Here is a 22782-nt window from a genome sequence, read left to right as displayed (position 1 = left end):
AGCATAAGTAAAGCAGCGATCAGGGTAGCAATCCAAGCACATTTGCCAGAGGAGGGAGGGAGGGAGGGAGGGAGGGAGGAAAGCAGGGAGAGAGAGCAGATCTATGAGAAGAAGAGGAGGGGGGGTGTTGCATGCTCGCAGAGTGTGACAGAGATAGAGCGATTCCATGAGCGAGAAAGAGACACAGAGAAAGAGAGGGAGAGCACAAAGCAGAGATGGGGACCGAGCAGTGAGATAGGGGGAGTTGGTAGGACAGAGAACCGCACACAAACGTGAGTAAAGGAGAGGAAGGAGGAAGAGAGAGGAGGTTGAAGGAGAGCAGGAGGAGGAGGGAAGAGAGGGATGCAAGATGATGGAGCCCAGAAATAGGCTTCACAGGATAGCTTTTCATCCCCGCTCTCTGCGGCAGACATGACTCTGGGCACTGGACTGTGCTGAAATTAGCCAGGGGGACAACAGAGGACAGCAGGTCTGCAGCACACTTCCTTGGTTCAGCCTCACTGGATGCAGCAAGGCAGCTGATTTATTACTGAGGGACTGGGTGGCAGCGTATGTGTGTGTGTATGCAGGTTTTTATGGGTCCTTGTAGCGCTCAGGGCTGTTGGAGCGACTATTGCTCCAGTCGTAAAATAACATTCAGCGGGCAGGAGCTTCGTGTGATGGTGTGGATCTGCAGTCCTCAGTAGGAAGAGTGGGATTCAGAGCGGTCTTCGAGTGTGTGTGTTTACAGTGCTGTTCACTGAGGTGAGCCAAGGAGGATCAGCTGTATGCAGTGTGTGTGTGTGTATGTGTGTGTGTGTGTGTTTAGGTTAGAGTAGCAAGGCTGCAGCAAAGGCAAAGCTCCTACACAATGCAAGGACAAGCACAGAGCAACACTGATGGCAGGGAGTGCAGGTAGAGCACAAGGAGCGCCCTGGGGGTAGGGTGGAGGACGAAGGCAGGGACAGAGGAGGAAGAGGAGAAAAGAGCAAGGAGAAAAGAGAAGGGCGATCATGGCTGTCATCCAGTGAGCTATAGCATATGCTGTAGCGCAGAACAGAGCGGTGCGGCAGGGGGAGGACAAGCATCACCGCGCAGGGGAGGGGGAGAAGGGAAGGAAGAAACTGAGGGAAAGAGGAGGGGGAGGCAATTAGCTCAGCACCTCTTCTCCACCAGGAGGAGAAGCACAGCGGGACAGGCCCAGGGAAAGACACTCATTCTCACACACACAGTCAAAGACAAGCAGGCCAGGTCAACGTGTAGAGGTCAAAAAGGAGCTGGTCCTGGGACGGGGGTCGGGTGCACCCCTGCTGGTCCGGCAAGTCCACAAGAGCGCAGGCTGGTCCTGAGAAGAAGTAGAAGTCCTTCGGAGGAAGAGGGGTTGGCTCCCCAGGTCCGGATTCTTCTGAGAGCCCTACCACCTCTCCATCACCATGGGGGAATGGACCATTTTGGAGAGGCTGCTGGAGGCGGCTGTCCAGCAGCACTCGACCATGATTGGGAGGTAAGACTCTGAAGAGGTTGGTGTGTAAAGGTTATATGGTCTGTTTCTGATGAGCTGGGCGTCTTAATATATGTTGTCTGTATCAGTTGATGAATCCCCCTCCTCAGGCTTGTCCCAGTGCTCTCTTCTGTTTTACAGTCCCCCACAGTCATCACTGCCTCCCCCGTCCTTTCCTTCCCCCTGCTCTCCTCACTGTTACCCTCCACAACCATCATTAGTTAAGAGATAAACTAATTGCATATAATCAATATTGGGCTTTACTGGGCATTATGGTTAATTCGGAAAGGTTCTTGTGTTGAGACTACCTAATAGCCTAGCTATTGATGGATAACCCTGGATGCTGATGGCCACAGACCAATAGGACAGAAGGAGGAGTGGGGAGTGGGGGAGAGAGGAGAGCAGAGGTGCAGAAGATGAAAGGATGATGAGCAAGCAGGTGTGGAAGGTAGAATCAAAGGGGAAGTAAATGGCTCTGAACTCTGTGTGAACTTGAGACCAAAACACAAGTTCATTCGAGTTGTTCTAATGGCAGACATTTATTTGCACTGTATAGTGAAAAAGTCTGATTTGATCTTTTCTCATATTTTGTGTGAGAATGGTTTGTGGCGGGGGTTGAACAGATGAGCTTTTAGTTTGATTAGCAGTGGAGACAGGCCATGGAGACATGCTGTAAAATCTGTGTGAAAAATGTGCACCACATCATCTCTGTGTGATTAATTAATTGCAAAAGTGGATTTTTTCCACCCGTTAAACACAATCCAAGTGTCATGCTGGGATGCTCATTTGGTTAATAAGCGGTTTAGCCTGTGAAACCCTGATGTATCGATTTGTAATCTGGAAATTACTGATCATAAAAAAATTATGATATGAAAGACTATGAATTTGACTGCACTGCTGTGCTCATTAACCCAGACCCCGGGTAGTCCTCAACAAGGGCATGGCCTAACCTTCTCTCTGCTCCAGTGTATTTGTGTGTGTGTGTGTGTGTGTGTGTGTGTGTGTGTGTGTGTGTGTGTGTGTGTGTGTGTGTGTGTGTGTGTGTGTGTGTGTGTGTGTGTGTGTGTGTGTGTGTGTGTTGCTCTTTGTGTAGATTATTTGGCTCATGCCTTCTTTATTGACTACATTAGCACTGTGTGCACAAAACCATTAGACGATGTCTATATAGAGACATTGTAACTGCATCAGAGCAACAGAGATGATGTGAGCCGCATTATAGCAAAAACGTTTGTTGATCAGGGTTGATCATTGTGTGATGGAGATTTTCCTTCCATTCAAACACTATGCCAAGTCATTTCAATGGGTTCTTCTTCTGTGGTTGAAAATGCCTTATACAATGAAATCACCTGGTCTAGTCCTCATATGGAATGAAAACCTTCGTACAGCCGAGCATGTTGACTTGATTTAAAGATGCATTAAGCAATATTTTGTGCCATTAATTATACACCTCCTGCATATGGTGTTGGTAGTATTGCCGGTATCCTTGAGAATCAACATCTCACGATGAAGCTCTACATAGCTTTCAACCATTTTCCGCTCATTGTTTTGGTTTCTGGACAAATAGAAACTACGTTGGCTCTGACCTTGCTACGACTGTGGGCAGATGCTCCCAACACAGACGCTAAAACAAGCTAATTGTATGCTAACTGCCCAGCGCCACTAGGCAAAGAGCCAAAGTAACTTGTGAAGAAACTAGAATATAGCAATTCAAAAAGACAGATTTATATATTTCTCATGCGCCGGAAGACCAAACAAGGGCTAAACGGCAGTGAATATTGGAATTACATTCAACAGGTGGCCAGAAAAAGGAGACCAAAGGGATGTCCGTGTTGCTCTGTTTCTGCTGGATTTGTAAGTAGGCAACTGTTTGCTAACATGTTAGCCATAACAACTTCATAAGCTAATTGCTAACTGTTGTGAACTTGTTCTGGAGTCTTTCCGCCCCCGAGTGGTCAAAAATTACTTTAATGCAGCTTTAAAATCCATTCCTGGCAGCTAAATCAGTAAAACCCTGTGAGCACAGGGTAAACATATTGCTGACAATCAATCTTTGGATGAGTCAATGCTGTAAGCCACCTACAATTGTTCAGAGGCACAGAAGCAACTCTCAATTTGTCTGCTACCTCTCTCAAAGTCATAATCAACACTTTGATGATGTAATGGCTTCCTCTTATATGCTTGATTTGAGCTATTGGTTGATCATGCACGTCACTGGTTGAAGATAAAAAGGGTTCCATAAATACCTAAAACATATCAACTTTGTTTTAGAGTAATCCTTTGTGCACCAGTTTTTCATTCAATAAAAATCTTCTAGATTATTTACCTGCTGTGTCCAACTTCCAAATTCACCTTACATTAAATAGTCATTTGATATTATGATCCAGTTAAGTAGTCCCCTCATTAGTTTGTGTGATGCCCAGGACACCAGCTACAAGCTCCTTTGCTGAATACAGTGAACTGCTCTGTAAATGATACCTTTGTGTTTTGGCTTCCCTCAGACCGTGTTTGTCCTACAAGGCTCGGTAGTTGACCCTAGGGCATTAGCTGTAACACTAGCTTCTTTCCAATGAGGTTCCCTCTTCCTGCTTGTCTGTTGTATGCGAGTCAAGAAACATTGTCTTTACAACCACTTTGTTCAGTTTTATGTGAGTATTTCAGGCTGTAGATCCCTTAATTTGTTTTACCCTTCTCTAGCACCCTTTATGTTATCCCAGTAAGCTAACTTGTTTGCAGGAAACATCAGTAGAAGTATATGAGAGTTCTTATGCAGCTTGGTGTGTTAGGGTGTAGCAGTTTTTTTACTTTTTTAAATGGTGTTTTCGATCTTGGCTTTTTTACCTGTAGCTAGACACTTTTAAACATAAGACATTCTTAGCAACAACACAAAAAACTACTAAAGATAAAGACTTGATTCCTAATCCTAAGCATGTGTCTGCATGGTCAGGAAATTAATGACACATTTAAATGATCAGAATGATGTTTTTGGATGTACCAGCAAGTTGGAGAATTGTTCACCACTGGCACAGTTTTGTGCTGTAAAGATGCCTCCTAGATTGTTAATGAGCAACTCCACACTGAATCATGTATGGAGCCAAAACTGTTGCACTGACCTCTATGGGTTGAAAGGTTCAAGTCTGTTGCACCACTGACCACACCCAACAACCCAGTTGGGTGTGGTCAGGTGTGGTCTGTTGCACTTGTGAACACAACCAACTGCGATGTAAAGTTGCACTGTTGTGCATTGTGAAGTCCGGCACTTCACAGGTTGTGGCCGGAGCATGCAGCAACTGCTAGATGGCATCACATGTACGACGTTCAGCCTGTGTTTAGTTTCTTTGAAAGAGATGCATGTGTGCGCTTGCAACAATGCCGTTCCAAAGATCAGAACAGTGATGTCTCCCCATGGCTGAAAGGTCTCCCCTGCATTAAAACTTTGGAACATGGTTGCATGTCAGTCTTCTGTTTGAGTGCCTACTCTCTTATAACATGAGGAGGATGGAGCTCCACCATTAGACTCTGTCAGATAGCATTGTGGGATGTCTAGACTGTCTAATCCAGCTACAATTAAGCTGTTCCTTAATTGTAGGTTTTAAGCTAACCTATGCCCTGGCATAGGATAGATAATTATCCTAGGCATACGTAACAGTGTTAAAAATAGAGACGGACCGTCTCTACGCAGTGGCATAGGTTAGCTTAATTATGGTCTTTGAAAGAGACAAAGAAATTGAGAGTTGCTTCTGTGCCTCTGACTAACACAGGTGGCTTGCATATTATGATTCATTCAATGTGTGTGTATTGTGATTTCCATACGCCTGACTTCTAACTGGACAATGTACAGCGTGTGCATGGATAACCAATGACTGTAATAAAGAAATCATTGTCAAGGCTGCATTAACCTCTCTCTCTAGCCCAAACAAAATGTGTATCCCAGTTATAACGGCCCTGGGGCTTTGAGCATTACATTACCTACAGTTCAGTTTGGCCTGTAAACTGTCTCCATGTAGATCACTCGGTGTGTTAATAACAAAACAAAACAAAACACAAAGTTTCTGCTTTTGATGAACAGGGGTAACCTGCTGAATGGTGAGGACTCAAACAGGGATAAAGATATATATGCATTTCATAAAAACAACTTCAAAACAAGTTGTGGGTTTATCCTAGCAGGACTTTAGCGGAGCTGTTGCTTGCATTTTTCTACACATTTTTATTTGCAGAGACTGTGATGACTGAGATTCAAAGCAGCACGTTGCTTCAGCTTGAGATGAATACACTTTTTGTAAACATCTATTTACCTAATTGTTGTTACCAAAGTGAATAGAGGGCTTATATGTTGATGTGCTGATGATACTGATATACGTTTGATATATAACACCAGCAGCCTTGATAATGTTTGCAGTTTCTTTTATATGTTTCAAAATGTTCTACACATTATGACTTATTTAGAACAGCAAATACATTTATCAACAGGTTTGCAACAAATAGGGTAGGTCTGGTGCATTTTGATTATGAATCTTTTAATAAAAAGGCAAGTCTTGTTTCTTCAATTAAAAATGTGCAACTCCTGATCACATTTATAATTATTGCTTATTAGACTGGTATTTCAAAAAATCTAAATTAATGCACGTGTTTAATCCAGTGGGATACAATCAAGTGCTTGTATATTTTGTCAATCTGACAAAACCAGATATTTTTTCACAAACTCAACTCATCAACTCAGACTATAGACTATAATTTCTAAGTGAGATGATGTTTTATTTCTCTTACATTCATTGTTATTGAACTTTAAAGACTACCCTAAATATTGTGTAAAAATCTGCTATCTTACATAATTCTGTGATGCATATTTATTTTTAATGGAGATAAAATGTATTATACATTTCATTTGCTTTTTCACGTGCCGTGCTCCGGTGTTCTGCAGACATCAGGTGTGCTTTTGTGTGTGTTCTACCATGAGGTGACAAGGCCTATGGGTTTCAGTTAAGCACCTTGCAGGTAGGACGAAAGGAAGAAAGAAAGGAAGTGTGTTGATGCATCTTCCTCTATACTGCAATGCTGTAGTGAGGTCAGTGCCAGAGACAAGTAGAGCGCAGAAAAAAAAGACAAGAGGCAGAGATAATGTAGGACCGGAGTGATCTAAGGAAGATAAAATACTAAAGGCTGCCGGATGGAAGGATCGAGAGGAGAGGATGTGAGCTGTAGAACAAAAAAAAGGACACGGAGGAAGGGGTAGGGAGGGGAGTAGGAGAGGGAGAAAGGAAGAAAAGTTTTTCCTCTGCAGAGGTTCAATGCTGCGAATCTGTGTCAGAGCTCCTTCCATTGACTGACCCTGCTGCTGAGGAAAAGCTCTGCACACACACTCAATATGCGTCCTCTGCATTGATGAGGACTCATAAAAATACACAACACCTCAGTGTAATTTTAATTTCACATTTATCTAAATGTAATGCTCGAACTGTAGCTCCTATAATGTTAAGCATAATGAGAAATGAAATGCAATATTCACCATCCTTGCAGCAGTGCAGCATTGGCTGATAAACAACACCTTGAATACAAGGCAGATCTGTCTGCTGTTGAAGGTGTAAGGATGTGGCAGTACCCTCTTCTAGTTGCAATCAGACATTTGCTCATATTTCATTTATTGACTCAATAATAATCTGTAGCCATCTACCTGTTATTTGTTTTTCCTGCGTAGAGAGACACATCTATTATTCACCACCTATCACCCCCCCCCCCCTAGCATTATGAGTACTTCATAAAATCTTAATAAATGTTATGTGGCCCCTGGTTGCAGTTGCAACTGATGTCAAGTCATTCATTAATAATATATTCCGATTTGTCCGGCCTTTTAATGTAATGGATGAAGTGGTGTACAAAGTACTCTCGTAAAAACACTTGAATGGACAGTCTTGAAAGGTTTGATACAACTAAATATATCTTCATCCTCTGAAAGCAAAATAAAGACAACAGCCGGCCTAAAAGTTGTTCACTCCTGCAGTTTCAGTGCACATATTAGTGTTCTCTCTCCACTTTGCCTAAATAGGTCAGGATACCCACCAGAAGGAGGTACCCTACTTTGAGAAGGGCCCCCTACAGAAATCATTTGAGATGTAGGAATGCTCTGCTTTAATTGAGGGCATCATCCTGTCTACTAGTGAACTGGAATATATTCCATGTTTCATTTCTAATAAACCTCCTGGATGGAATCTATTCTGCCTTTGTGTTGCAAATCAGAAAAATGTGGAAGCAATACTTCAGCTTTTGAAAGGATTAGTTATCCGTCATCCCCGGGCCAGGCGCCGCACTGTCTCTCAAATGAAACCATTTTTCTGCACATCCAGAGTTGTCATTAGTTTATTTGTGTAGCAATCCCTGCTGTTGAATGTTATTGATTGCTCTGTTCGACGGGGGGATTTTGCCGGTAAAGCTGAGCTCAGCTCTCATTCAGTGCAGGCTATTATTCATTTCAGCACCATATTGATGGTGTGTGTATGAGCTTTACCGGGCGTGTAATGCTTTCCTATACATAGCTTAAACGTCCTTTATTGAAACGATTTCCCTACGTGTTAGATTCACTTAATTAGGTTTGGAAAGGATTTCCTCACTTTTAAATGCTTTGAAGCCGTTTCTGGATACCTAGAAACTCACATACCCAGATGTACAGTACCATGTGTTGGACTTACATTTATGGCTCTATTTGACTATCTTCTGTACAGAGATGGTATGTACTATGCTTTCAAAATTAATCCAGCTAACATAAATGGATAAGCCTTAGACATGTCATTTAATATACTGTTAGAATCTAATATAGATTGTAAAGCTCTGCAGGTTTGATGTAATGAACAATAAATAATTAATGTAGTCCAAGGAAGACCAATCCTTGTTTCGGATAATCAAATACAATGATGGATTCTTCTTTTAATTTAGACTTATAAATAACAGTCAATTCCAAATATAAAGAGAATGTAAGGGAATCTGAACAATCAATTTCATCAGCAGTTCATTAAGCTTAAGAATGGGATTTGAATTACAATAAGATATCTTCACAATGTAAGTACAGAACTAAAGTACATCAGGGGATCGCAGATCAAGAGGTGTCCCAATGTGTTTATTTATCAATGACATCTCATTTCTTAACGTTTTTGTTTGTGTGCTTTTAATTGTCAGAGTAGAATGGACATTTTATTTAATGTTGTGTTCTTAACTTTAGATCAGGTAAGGTGGCAAATCAAAAAGGGAATGATGGAATTAAACACATCTAACTGTTGCAACTCAGAAGAAAACTCGAGCGACAATTATTAGCATCAACCCAAAGCATTTTCCAAAAGTGGACCGAAGCCCAGAGCAGCAGGAGTTGAGATACAGATTTGATGGCCATGACACTTTTCACAGCCTGGTCTAGTTGTCAAAAATAATGCCAACTTTTGATTATGTTCGGTAGAAAAGGTCTGATGTAAAATCCACTTTGTCTTCTTTTGATTGTTAGATTTACACACGCTGCGTCAGTGTGGGCAAATACACTAAGACAGTTACTGGAAGTCATGCAGTTATTTAATGTTAGTTGGGATTTCCTTTCAAACCCTTGATTCATCCATCCATGATCATCTGCACACGCTGCGTGGCCAGGTGGGGGAATGCCTTTCATGACTTTTTGCATCACATTCACACCACACCATATTAACCACAACCCTTAAAAGCCTGCATCATATGACCTGTACCCGAGTTAATAAATCATGACGACACCTCCTCCCGGCAAGATGAATGGACTGTGAGGTTAGTCATGTGAATTCCAGTTAACCACAGCTGAAGTTTTACCTGAGAAGCATTTTTCATTCACATCATCTTATCGGTGGACAGGTGTGACGTACTGTATATGGGTCCTGTAGGGTTTTCCGCACATTGTCATGGTGCTGAGAAACATCATTTCTCCCCAAAGCCTTTTGTTTATTTGCATCATTATAGGGTTAACTAACATAATTCAGATACATTGTGCTCTTGGTTAGTGTAATTGCTTTTAAAGAGGGGAATACATGTTAAAGGCATTATAGAAATGAAAATCTGAATACAGCTCTGTTAAATATATAAAAGGTAAACTGTATAAAGAGGAAACATCCGGACATGTTTCAGTGTGAGTCTGTTAGAATCCAAGACAAGGGGATTTTCTCTTGTCTCGTCGCTTCCTTTTAAACACAGACTGTGAGTCATTGCAGGTCCGTCCTCAGCAGAGCATAATGCGATGCAGCCACAAGAGGATTACATTTCATTGAAAAATAATGCTTTAGTGCAGCTTTAGCTAAAACAAAAGTGCCTGTAATAATTCCTCCCCTGTTCAAAGGGAAAACAAGTTTGAGGAAAAGCTTTTTATTGAGTTTAATTTTCATTTAGGCTAAGAGCAAACTTGGTTTTCATAAAACTTAGATTGTGAGTTGAAACGTGTTACAAACATTAATGAGTGGGTTGAGGGAAAAAAACCCTAATCTGCTTTGTGTGGTGCTGCAAAACAGATGATTTTCTCTGGGATGAAGCTTAGTCCTCCGTCAAAAGCCCAATTAAGTCATCCTGTAATGGCACAATGTGTGTGCATCTATGGTCTAATATTTGACACTGGAGTGAACCTCTTCCTCTGCTTTTTATTTTTAAATTTGCGATGCTCATGTTGCTGTCATTGCTGTGAATACTGAACAACGTGGAAGTGATTTATGGAATATCCTGGAAATGGATATTGATGCAATCAGCAAAAATGTGCCGGTTAGGAAGCAAAGAGGAAATGCTGATATCATGCATTTAATGGTTTACAAGCTATTCTACATAGAAATCATTTAGCATAATGTTTGCTACCCTTAGCTAGAATTGAGATGAAAGGGTCATTTTAAGTGGCACCGAGATAAATGGGAGAAAGGAAGGCTGCATCTGGTATACACTGACACTACAACACGCATGGCTAGGCTGTGCAGTGAGTTCATTAAAAAGTTTGGAATTTCTTCAAACAAGATCCTCCGGCCTTAGGCAATGGTTGTGTTATCTATTTGTTTCAACAAAGTAGTTCTGCATCCAAAAAAAAGGAAAAGGAAGATTTGAGCATTTTAAGGTATTATCATAAGTCAAAACAGCCACGGTGTCATTTAGCCAGTCACCTGTAGCGTCTGAACTGTCTTTGTTTCCTCCTTTATTCCTGAATGACAGCTGGAAGTCATTTCCCTCAGAGTTGTTTGAATGAGCAAGTGGGATAATTGCCTTCTGCAATTTCTGCAGGCTTTTCATAGTTTTAAAAAGGCCTTTATGATTAATCCAAAACATCAGAAAGGGCCTCTATATAGTTTACCAGGAATGATCATTTAACTCTCAGTGAAATATGGCTGACGATGATTCAGTGACGCAAATTAACTAACACACATATTACATTAATGCCTCCGTCACGCCAAGTCTTTGTGGCACCTCGGGCGCTCGTGCACGTCTGCCTGCGTGGGCAAAACCTGAAACTATTAAAGCAGTTTGAAAGGGGAACAGTGGATGCGGGGGGGCGGGAGTAAAGAAATGTCTGCACTCTGATAATTAAGCTGCCTAATTTCTATGCCTGGTCTTTATTCATCATGTGCCATCAGCAATCAGTGGAGCTTATTATTGAGTCCTTGAGAATATTTTCACTCTGCAGATAATATCAGAATCCTGTCAGTGTATACAGCTCTGGAAAAAATGAAGAGACCAATCCACATGTTTCTTAAATCTGTATCTCTACATGTATGGCAGCCATTCCAGTGTCTGTTGAATTCCAACACAGAGAAATGTTGTCAGTAGTTTAGAGAATACAATAAAAGAAAGCATTTAACTGAAAGACATACCTATAAATAACAAAACATAAGAAAATTATAATGCTGAAGTGGTCTCTTCATTTCTTCCAGGGCTGTAGATGTGCAAATTTGTGTTGTTGACTCAGACACAGTAAAGGGTCATTTATATTCACACAGTGTGCATGTGTGTGTTTGTTTCCCAATGCATCTGCTGCTGTCCTCGAAGCATTGTTGTCTCTGGAGGCTGGCGACAGCAGCTGCTGTATGAATGAACGTACAGTATGTTGTGTGTGTGTGTGTGTGTGTGTGTGTGTGTGTGCGTGTGTGTGTGTGTGTGTGTGTGTGTGTGTGTGTGTGTGTGTGTGTGTGTGTGTGTGTGTGTGTGAGTGTGTGTATAAAAGCCTCTGGGAAAGGCAGAGCCTGCATGTCCAGTTGACACACCAGTAGGGATGGGAATTGATAAGATTTTTACGATTCCGATTCCCTTATCGATTCTGTGAAACGATTCAATTCCTTATCGATTCTCTTATCGATTCCAATTTGGGGGAAAAAGGAGAATAAACAGTTTGATGTAACATTTATCTTTGTTTTAATGAAAAATATTCTATTGTGACAGTTACTTATTAATCTCTAATAACAAGTGTGTGTGTGTGTGTGTGTGTGTGTGTGTGTGTGTGTGTGTGTGTGTGTGTGCGTGCACTCAAGTAGTGTGTGTGTGTGTGTGTGTGTGTGTGTGTGTGTGTGTGTAAAAAAAATTAACAGTTCTTTTGCAGATGAACATATCTGCTTTTCTGTACAAGAAAATGTAACAAATAACAACAAATAACAAATACTGAATCATGTAATTACAAGAACAATGTAATCACAAGCACAGTGTGTGTGTGTGTGTGTGTGTGTGTGTGTGTGTGTGTGTGTGTGTGTGTGTGTGTGTGTGTGTGTGTGTGTGTTTGTGTGTGTGTGAGTGTGAGTGTGAGTGTGAGTGTGAGTGTGTGTGTGTGTGCACTCAAGTAGTAGTAGGGAAAATTAACAGTTCTTTTGCAGAAATATGAGCATATCTGCTTTTTCTGGAAGGATACGGGATCTTTCGGGGCTTATGGTGTCTCCAGCCGTGGAGAACACCCTCTCAGATGGGGTGGAGGAAGCCTGCACACAGAGGTAGTTTTCAGCCAGTCCAGATAGCAAGGGCAGCGTATCCTGCTTGTTCCACCACCACAGTGCGGCGCTATCCCTGCAGGGGATGGAGGGCAGGCTTTTGTAGAACTGGATTTCCTGATCCACCTTCTGAGCCAGGGAAAGACGGGGCTGTGAAAATATTCTATTCTATTCTATTCTAATCTGACATTTGATAATCTGACAACAACCTCACATTCACCTACCGAAATTCAGGGGCGTCTACTGTAGAAAATGGGTGCAAACCCTTAACAACAAATTTGGTAACTGCCCGGTGACATTCTTCTACCTTTGCCTGGGACATTTTATTTCTGCCTGCCTCGACGAAAATAGAAGCCAGAGGTAAACGGGAGCAAGTGCTGCTAGCCTCTGAGTCAGCCAGACTACCCGTCTCGTCCCGGTCATCATCTTGTTCTAAATCTAACGAAGAAGGCATTTGTTTGATGAAAAAGCAATTTCGGGAAATAAACTAATTTCCCACCTCCCTTTGATTTAAATAAATGAGCGTCACCTTTCTCTGGCTCCCTGAATCGGCGGCGCAACTTACTAGCATGTTTCATTAGCTACATAGCAACAGCTAGAATTCTTCCCTAGAACTACGGATGCCTTGCCATCAAGTAAGCTAATTAAACATGCTAGCAAGGAACGGCTTGATTAACCAGAAACATAAACTCCCTTAATTACCCCAAGGAGAGGTAGGAAATGGGTTTATTTCCAGAAATGGCGTGGTACATAATTTACTAGGAATCACATTAAGGATTAGTCAGTGGGATAGCTACTTACCACCAGAGTTGCCTTCGGTGTTAGCCCCCAAGGTCACGGTGGTCGTAGAAGCTTGGCTGCTGTCACTCCGAAGGGCATCAAAAACGCGACACTCGTTAAAGTTTATCCCGTGTTGTGTGCGCAGATGTTTATGCATATTTGAAGTATTCCCGCCGATGTTATCAACAATTTGCAGTGGTTGCAAAACGCCCTGTTGCCATCCTTATGTAATGTGAAATGAAGCCACACTTTGGACCGTTTTAACCTTAGGGGTGCCATTTCAGACTTGTAAAAAGTATCACGAGCGTCACCTGCGTAACCAAGCAACTACGCCACGTCAAGCCGGGCTTACTGAATCATTCGTGTGTACCTTGCTGCGTAAATAACGTTACATAAACCGTGCGGTCTGGAATCTATAAGAGAATCGTTTAACGAGCTGCCAAACGGTTCCATGGAATTGAAACACAAGGAACCGGTTCTCAACAGGAACCGGTTCTCGATTCCCATCCCTACACACCAGCAGCTAGCATTACACTATACTCACATTCTCGCAGGTCAATCAGCTGCAGATCACTTTGTACAGTCACACCAGGTAACATGTCCTTATCTGGTCTTCCTCTTTGCACCCTACAAAAAGCAGCTGTGACTGATTCAGCATAAAGGAAACATTAGAAAAATAACTTTCAAATGTGAGCACAATCCAGGGATGCAGACTGTATTGATGTTCTTCCAAATCTTATTAAATCTCTGGCGCAGTGAGGGATTTAAAAAGTCTCCAAAAATGTGATGATTAGTCTTAGCTGAAGGGAGAGTAGGCGGATAAGTGATGAGCAGACTGATGGGGGAGATCCTTCACTGGAATTAAATGAACTTTTGGTTAAAGCAACCAAAGTACTGTAGTCTGTAGCGTCTTTTTAATGTCTTCTTTTTTTAAGTCAACTCAGCTAGTAGCCTTGTTTTTATATTCTGCCTTTGGATATAATATACTACATTTTCTGGTATCTTTTTCATGATTTTTTGATGGTGGTTATTGAATATTCTGCAGCTTCAGGCTGTCCTGCTCCAATCTGCTCTATTGGCTCGTTACTCGGCAGGACGTAAAACACTGATGTTTGCAGATAACCTTCGTCCGCTGCTTTCTGCTAATGCAGCAATCTGCCCCGTGCTGATTATCCTGTTATCCAGCAGTATAGCACGCACGCACACGCACACACACACACACACACACACACACACACACACACACACACACACACACACACACACACACACACACACACACACACACACACACACACACACACACACACACACACACACACACACACACACACACACACACACTGCACAACACTCAATACTTGCACAGTCTTGGAATTTTTAAACGACATAGATCTGCCCAACAAACAAGTATGGACAAATAACTGCAGTACAGTGCTTAAGAAAAGTTTTATATTTGAGGGAAATCTTAAAATTCTTGCTGCTGAGGGAGCCGCAGTGGAAACTTTGTATAAAATGTGAAGTTGCTGCAACAGGGTGACGGCTGTACGCTTTTTGGTCCTTTTGTTGTTAATCCCCACAGCCACAATAATTTACATAAATTACGATGGAGAATTGGGGACTACATCTTTATTAATAACCCAGTACACTGGTTGTTTTCAAAGTGATGAGACAGTGATAAAATAGAATAGGACATTTTATTTGTTTATGTGAACTCAAGCAATGATTCCACAATGAATCCTGCAGACGGTCTTATTCAGGGTGGAGAAGCAGGTTCAGCTGCACTCAATTAAAAGGTCATCCATTGGTGGGTGGCGTCTCTGTGGAGGAATACACGGAGCATGTTTTATTAATAGCACCATATCTTTATTTTAATGTCAGGTAGGGACAAGCAGAGCAAACTGCTTCAAAGTGCTGATGTGGGGTATTCAGACCATGTCTTATTTATATCTTAAAACCCCCAAACTTTTTCACCACATTTTTAAAACATGGATTAGTAATACATTCAGTGATTTAGAGGTATATAGACATGGAGTTTGGATAAAGTCACTAATAGACTAGTTGTATTTCTTGTTTTTAAATTGAAGTTGTGTTTAAATAGTGCAACAATATTTATTTGAGGCTTAAACTGTATTTTTCCTTTTTTCGGTATCTAGCAGCTTTGACAAAATATAGCTGAAATGTGGTGAATAAAAAGGATACCATGCATGTGGAATATGGACAGTTTAAAAGGCGCTACATAAAGACAAAAATAGCAAGCAATTAGCAAGCTTCAGATAAAGCAGAGTCTTGTGTGTGTATCAGGACGGGGCTTAGACAGTCCACTGGTAATGAGGAAGTCACTGGTCTGCAAACTGCTTTCCATTCCAGCCCATTAACATTTATGTAAATAACAACACAAGCCATCTGTTACATCTGTATTTCAAAGAAAGAGATCACATTGTAGTGGATGTAAGACGTGTCCAGTCTCTGAGCCTGCTGAGACGTGGACAGCAGGCAGACTTAGTGACATTTAGGTAATGCTATTATGATGTAGTCATTACCACTGCAACGAGAAGAAGCAGACCTTGAGGAGAAACAGACAAGGGAATGCAGATGTAAACGCTTTCTATCCTGTTACTTTTAAATCGGCATCCGGAGCTGCAGATTCTCGCTCTAAACATGAGCTATTTTCGTGCAATCCAAGCAAATATTTGCATATAAATGAGCAGTGTGGATTACCGATTTCTGTCTAATTGAGCATCATGCGTCAGATGATTCCTGGTGGAGCAGAGATCTGTCAGTGTCAGCCCTTTGGTCAAATCACCAGTGATGGCAGAAACATCCCAGCAGAGACACAGAGAGCGGCTGGATGTAAATGACCTACATGACCTGTTTTTAACTTCTGGAAAACCAAATTAGAAGAGAGGTTTTGTGTTGTCCTCTGAAACATACTGAAAGCCAGCGTAGCGTATAGACTCACAGCTGCTCCGAGCACTGAGAGCGGACATGTTTGCCATTTTGCACAAGTCACACACATGACTGACTCTCCCTCTTTGTCTCTGGGTCCTTGCGTGTCTGTCTCACACACACACACACACACACACACACACACACACACACACACACACACACACACACACACACACACACACACACACACACACACACACACACACACACACACACACACACACACACACACACACACACACACACACACACACACACACACACACACACACAAAGGTGAAGCAGGAACAGTCCTACAGCGCCGCTCTATTTTAAGTCGGTTTCACGCTAACACGTTTCTCTCTGCTAAACCTCTCACCTTTTAGAGAGCTGACTTCTTCTTCCCTCAACGGAAGACATTTCTGTTTTTTACCCCCCAAGGAATAACATCTCTTCCTCAACTCATCTACAGATCCTCACCTTTCACTATAATTCTCTGGTTGCTGTGGTAACTGGCCATGGAAATAGGGCGTGGGCATGTTTGAGGGCTAATTAGATGCTACATTATGGAGTCTCATTTGACACAACAAACACTGACTAACTTTTCATCTTAGTTTAAAAGGGATCGCTTTGCGTTACATCGGCTGAATTAAACTCCATTGCAATATGTATCTGCCGATTAGCACAGTGGCTGTAACCCTCCTGGGGCCGCCTTCCATCTTTCTCTGTCCCTCTGGTTGTCCTGGGTGGCCCTAATGTCCTCAGAAACAAGTGTGTTCTAAGTAATTGGCTCCTCCACGCAGGGAGCATGCACATCCACTGCATTGTGGCATAAATACCAGGGAGCCCCATGATGTGCAGGCTTTCCTTGCTCATTAGAAAGAGCTGACAGTGCAGCCCTAAAGCCCCAGTCCTCCTCCGCAGTGCTCACGCTGGATCGACACCAGGAGATAACAGTACAGCACACCAGTCTCTCAGAGGCTTTTAAAAAGCAGCCGCACTGATCCTCTCTGGACTCCAGCCCCTGGACACAGCTCCACTGACTGCAGCACTGCACTAATGAGCCTCAATGGGAAGGTGACACCTGTATGGGACAGCATTAAGTTGCTAATAATATGCCCGTCATTCTACAGTCATGGGAACGCAGCCGCCTCTGTATTTTGCCAGATTTTAGATATTTTTGTTTGGTTTCTGATCTCTTTAAGCGGAAACACCCCTAAGACACTGTTTGGCCCACACAAGATATGATGCCAGCGAAAAGAGGTCAGAAAAAGAGGCCATTTGAGGCAGGAATTCAAATCACAAAAAAAATACTTACACTATTCCTTAAAGAGATGGTTCAGGTTGTGGAGCTGTGGTTGTTCAAGTGGGGTTTTAGGATGTAGGTTTTCAGAGTGAGTGTATAACCTAAAATAAAAGACGGTCGGCATGCCTGCCTTAAATTTGAAGCTAAGCAAAATCCTGCTGTGGACAGGGGCTGCAGCAAAACACATGTCAGCATCCTAAAAAAAAAACCACGAAAGTAATCCATATCAATTGAATTGTAAACTCTACTTAAAACATTTTTCTGGTCCCACTGAATCTTTTATATCCATCTGTGGTCCCCTCAAAGCTACCAGCTATGTCCATGAAAAAAAAACAAACCTGTCATTTTACCTTGCAGAGCTGTTGCGCTGCTTGATAACGTAAATAGCGGCTTATGTTTCCTGTCGGCAAGGTCAAGCAATGAAAACGTTCTAAATAAAGCTTACACAGATCGAGAATTTTGACAAAAATAAGTTTGCATCTGCTCCTCTCCACCACAGTTTATTGCTAAGACTACTGTCTGTTTCTCCAAACTGGATGCATGCCGACCACAATCTATTGTACGTTATACAACCCCACTTCAAACATCCAAACTATCCATTAAAATGAATGAGTAGCATGTCAAAGCATGTATGTGCAGACACACACACACACAGATGTGTGTAGATGCTGTACCATTTTAAGCTGTGAAGGGTTAGTATGAAACCCCCTCTCTCTTCTGACAACCCCTCCTGTTTTATTCTCTTTTAATCAGCGAGCTCATGTGTGCATGCTTTGTAGAGCGCATCTCTACGATCCTGTGGTGTTGTTTGTCACAGCAGCTGAGTGATAACTCGGGCAAACACACACACACACTCACACACTCATGCATGAACATGCACACACACAGGAACAAAGGTCCAACAACCAGCCTGAGAAATGTAGGTGTAGGATACAGCGGGATCATAAACAAAGCAGCATAAATTGAACCAAGACTTGCAAACTATTTCATATTGTCAAAATGATACCCAGGAATCTCCTGAATCTCTGTTCATGTGTTCATTACTAACTGACATCGCCTGTCTCCCTTTCACCCCTCCCCCTTTCTGCCCTTTCTTTCTCCTTCTGTCTCTCTGCAGGATCCTGCTGACTGTGGTGGTGATTTTCCGTATCCTGATAGTAGGCATTGTGGGGGAGAAGGTGTACGAGGATGAGCAAATCATGTTCATCTGCAACACCATGCAGCCCGGCTGCAACCAGGCCTGTTACGACAAGGCCTTCCCCATCTCGCACATCCGGTACTGGGTCTTCCAGATCATACTGGTGTGCACGCCGAGCTTGTGCTTCATCACGTATTCGGTCCATCAGTCGGCCAAAGCACGTGACCGGAGCTACTCTCTCCTCCATCCCTACATGGATCATCACGGTCATGGTGGTCACCATGGACGCCATGACCATCACTCCCGCAAACTTCACTCACGCAACATCAACGGCATCCTGGTGCACCCTGACAGCGGTAAGGAGGATCACGACTGCCTGGAGGTCAAAGAGATTCCCAACGGACCCCGAGGACTCCCCCAAACACACAAGAGTTCCAAAGTGCGACGGCAGGAGGGCATCTCCCGCTTCTATGTCATCCAGGTGGTGTTCCGCAACGCGCTGGAGATCGGCTTCTTGGCCGGCCAGTACTTCCTGTATGGCTTTAACGTGCCGGGGATGTTTGAGTGTGATCGCTACCCGTGCGTGAAAGAGGTGGAGTGTTACGTGTCTCGGCCCACAGAAAAGACTGTGTTTCTGGTCTTTATGTTTGCAGTGAGCGGCGTATGTGTACTGCTCAACCTGGCTGAGCTCAACCACCTTGGCTGGAGGAAGATAAAGACGGCCATGCGAGGGGTTCAGGCCCGAAGGAAGTCCATCTGTGAAGTTCGGAAGAAGGATGTTTCACACCTGTCCCAGACCCCAAACCTGGGCAGGACCCAGTCTAGTGAGTCAGCTTACGTCTGACAGAGGCTTTTCTGCCTGGGGGCTCAAGGACCTCTTACATTTTGGAGAAGAGCTTTTCCCTGGCCCAGGACCCCCGATCAGTAGGGCACAGAACTCACCTCTTCATTATTATTCAGGAGCACACACAGACTCAGTGCAGTCATGATGAAGCGTCAATTCACATGGTAGAGTCTTTGACATTTCAGGAGGCAGGAATCCCCTTCCTAAAGAGGCGACTGTCTCGCTGTAACAAAGCATTCACCTAAAGCTGACATGATGGAGAGTTCTGCTCTTCCTAGGGGACACTAGGTGCCTTCAAAGAACAGCTAGAACTGAGCAACTACTAATTATAATAAAATACTGTAAAGATAGCCCGAGGTTGAGTTATCTGAAGTTCTTCATTATTTGCCTTTTCTGTAGGTCAGAAATAATCCCCTCATTTTCCAATTATGTGTGCATATGCAAAGGCTTACGCGTGTGCATGCATAGGCATGTGGGTGGGGGGAAAAAAAGCCAATGTCTGACTTAAGTCAGAAAATTGAATGCTAAGCTAATCTGAGCTACTGAGAGAAAGATACTGTTATTTCGCATTGTCCATGATTTTCCAGTAAAGTCACTTAGCGGACAAAAAAGCACCTTTTTAAACATGTTCTAAGAAATGTACACAAAAGCCAACAGCACTAGCAGAAACTGGAACACAATACTTGTTTTCAGTGTACCAGGCTTTTCCTAAATATTGTCACTCTTACTCATGTTCTTTGTATCACTGGGTGCCGATCAGACAGCAGACTGACATTGCCCGGGAGCTTTTGTTCACAGTGAGACACATGGTGCTTTGAAGATGAGTTAGATTTACTTTCCAACACTGTCACGCACCGCAATGCTCCCAATGCCCGCAAGACATGCTGTTTACTCTAAGAATACCACTGAAAACAGTCAAGGAAAGCAGGGCCAGCCTTTCCACTTTGCTCCTGAAGTGCGATCGCTGTCTGAGGCGCTGAACAGAGTTATGTGAAGAGTTTTTCAGTTCAAAAGGAAACAGTATTGTAGTCACAAATATTTTAACATGTAACCTCAAGCTTTTTTTCACAAGCAGATTTGGTGCCATATTTCAAAGTTACTGTACATAGATGAACTGTAATAGTTACACTTAGCCTTTTCCCTGTGCGCTGTAGATGGGCTTCACACGGATGGGGGAGCAAGGGTTTGGGTGGTAATGAAGATTAATCATAGATTGCCAGCTTTAACAATATGTATTATTAATGTGCCCTTTGTTAAGCCTTCGCCCTCTAATGGAGACTATACTTTCCGAAAAGTCCCCCCCCCCCCCCTTCCCTCCCTTATGGACTTTGAAAAAGGCATGTTACCGAAGCATTAATAGAATGGATAGATTATGACATGTAACTTAAAAAGAGACTGTTTTATTTATTTGCATCCTGCTCCTGTGAAATGTTATACTCAGCATGCATGAAGATGAAAAATATAAAGAGATATGAACATAGAATCCCGTTGTGGGAATATTGGAAGTGAAAACCTGAGAGGCTCCAGAACTGCAGCAATAATATATAGTATGTGAAAAAGATGATGTGAATAAATTATTATGCAAACTGATTTGGGCTGTGCTGTGTTTAACCAACGAGCGGTGATTAACGTGATGTGCTGCCGTTATGCTTTCTTCAGGATGTTGGGAATGTTAAATAACTGTACACACACCCCGAACTCTCACCACTGCTGCCACTCCACTGAGAGAAAACACTCCACAAAGACAAAGTCAAGTGTCATCAGCAAGATGTTGTTAAAGGATGAAAAGGGAAAGAATGTGTTACTAAATCAGAGAGTATGATTTTATATATCATTAGATTTTTAATACAATTGCAACGTTTTATAATTAGCCTTTTATTGCTGTTCATTTTAATCTAATTAACAGGCTTTTGGGTAGTTACAATTCCTCGTATGCCTTTTATTTCCTTTCAAGTCAAGTGGACAAAAAATCAGCATTAAGTTGAAGTGAAGTAGAATAATTAAGTAGCAGAAAATGGAAAAACTGAACCATACAAGTGCACTTACCTTTTGGGGTCTAAAAACACTATTTGGTATGAGGAAAAAAGTCAAAAGTGTTTAAATCTGGTAAAGACATACTTCAGGAATGAAGCCTGTCAGTTCATTTAGATCACCTGTAAAATCAAAGTTAAACCAGAGTCAAAGGAAGGACTTAAAAAAACTAGGAAAACACTTTAATTGTGTCTATTAAACCTAAATGTCTACCATATTTGTATTTTTAACTTGTAATAAGTCCATTGATATAAAATACTTGACTGTGCTACTTGTAGTTTTTCAGATAGACAAATATTTACTTTTTTGGACATTTTTTTCCCAAAAGTAAAATGATATAGAAATGTGATATTTCAGCGGTGGCACAAAACTTAGGTAAAGCTACTTCTTTACGTTCCTCAACTGGTGGTGTACATGACAGAGTGGTGTGACTGCAATATAAAATATGCAGTGGCTTCTCCTGGCTGTATATAATACATAGGTATATTCCACAAAGAGCTGCACAGATTGAAAACCTGTTTGAACATTTATTATTCAACGCTGAGAAGTGATACATCTCCGAGAGAGGCATTAATCGACTCTCAGGTTCTGTTGATACGGTATAGAAATGTAACATAGTTCCATAATATAAAAACGCTTGACTATATTACATTTATTATGTAAGAACTTTTCATTGTGTTTTTGCTGATTTAAAATAACAAATGTAACTCACACAGTTGTTTGCCGGGCACAGCGGCGGTAAGTTATTAGAGCAGAGATGATCATTTCAGTAATGAGCGAGGACACTAAAGGGAGGGAGGAGATGTGTGGGGGCCGTGAACCTTTTAGTGTTATTAAACCTTGGGCCGTCAGGGGGCCGTGTCCTGGGGATCACTGAGAGCACGTGGTGGGATATAGAGGAAGAGGGGCCGGAGTGATGGAGAGGAATGTTAATAAAGCTGATTGTCTGATAGGATGTAGAGTAATGAATTTCCTCGATGTTCATTCACTTAAAGGCCACGCTGTGTTCTTATTGACATGTGGGGAGCTGTGATTGACTCTCTGCTGGTTCTGATATACATTCACAACAACAAGCACCCATAACCACACACAACCACACTCACACACACACACACACACACACACACACACACACACACACACACACACACACACACACACACACACACACACACACACACACACACACACACACACACACACACACACACACACACACACACACACCCTGAAATCAATAAATGCCTAAACAAAAGCATTCTGAGGATGAAGCCAGGCCGGTTGCTGTGGTGACAGGACAGTAATGACATTAAGCACCACAGAGACTACAGTATG

At 42.4% G+C, this 22782-nt stretch overlaps 1 protein-coding gene across 1 annotated transcript; it reads left to right on the top strand.

Annotated features, from left to right (window-relative positions):
• Positions 1–184: 184 nt before the first annotated feature.
• LOC134871841 (gap junction delta-2 protein-like) lies at positions 185–20970 on the top strand. The gene is made up of 2 exons (XM_063894774.1): positions 185–1483; positions 18552–20970. The coding sequence occupies exons 1-2, from the start codon at positions 1413–1415 to the stop codon at positions 19414–19416; spliced, it is 936 nt and encodes a 311-aa protein (XP_063750844.1). The 5' UTR covers positions 185–1412; the 3' UTR covers positions 19417–20970.
• The last annotated feature ends 1812 nt before the right edge of the window (positions 20971–22782 follow it).

Source organism: Eleginops maclovinus, chromosome 11, assembly GCF_036324505.1.
Source record: "Eleginops maclovinus isolate JMC-PN-2008 ecotype Puerto Natales chromosome 11, JC_Emac_rtc_rv5, whole genome shotgun sequence".
Taxonomy (NCBI): Eukaryota; Metazoa; Chordata; class Actinopteri; order Perciformes; family Eleginopidae; genus Eleginops; species Eleginops maclovinus.
This window is presented reverse-complemented; position numbering and strand designations above follow the sequence as displayed.

What these genes read in the sequence shown, in the direction of transcription:
- LOC134871841 (XM_063894774.1), top strand. Translation starts at nt 1,413, where the DNA reads ATGGGGGAATGGACCATTTTGGAGAGGCTGCTGGAGGCGGCTGTCCAG. An exon ending in CACTCGACCATGATTGGGAG is followed by an intron (nt 1,484 to 18,551) that starts GTAAGACTCTGA and finishes GTCTCTCTGCAG; the next exon opens with GATCCTGCTGACTGTGGTGG.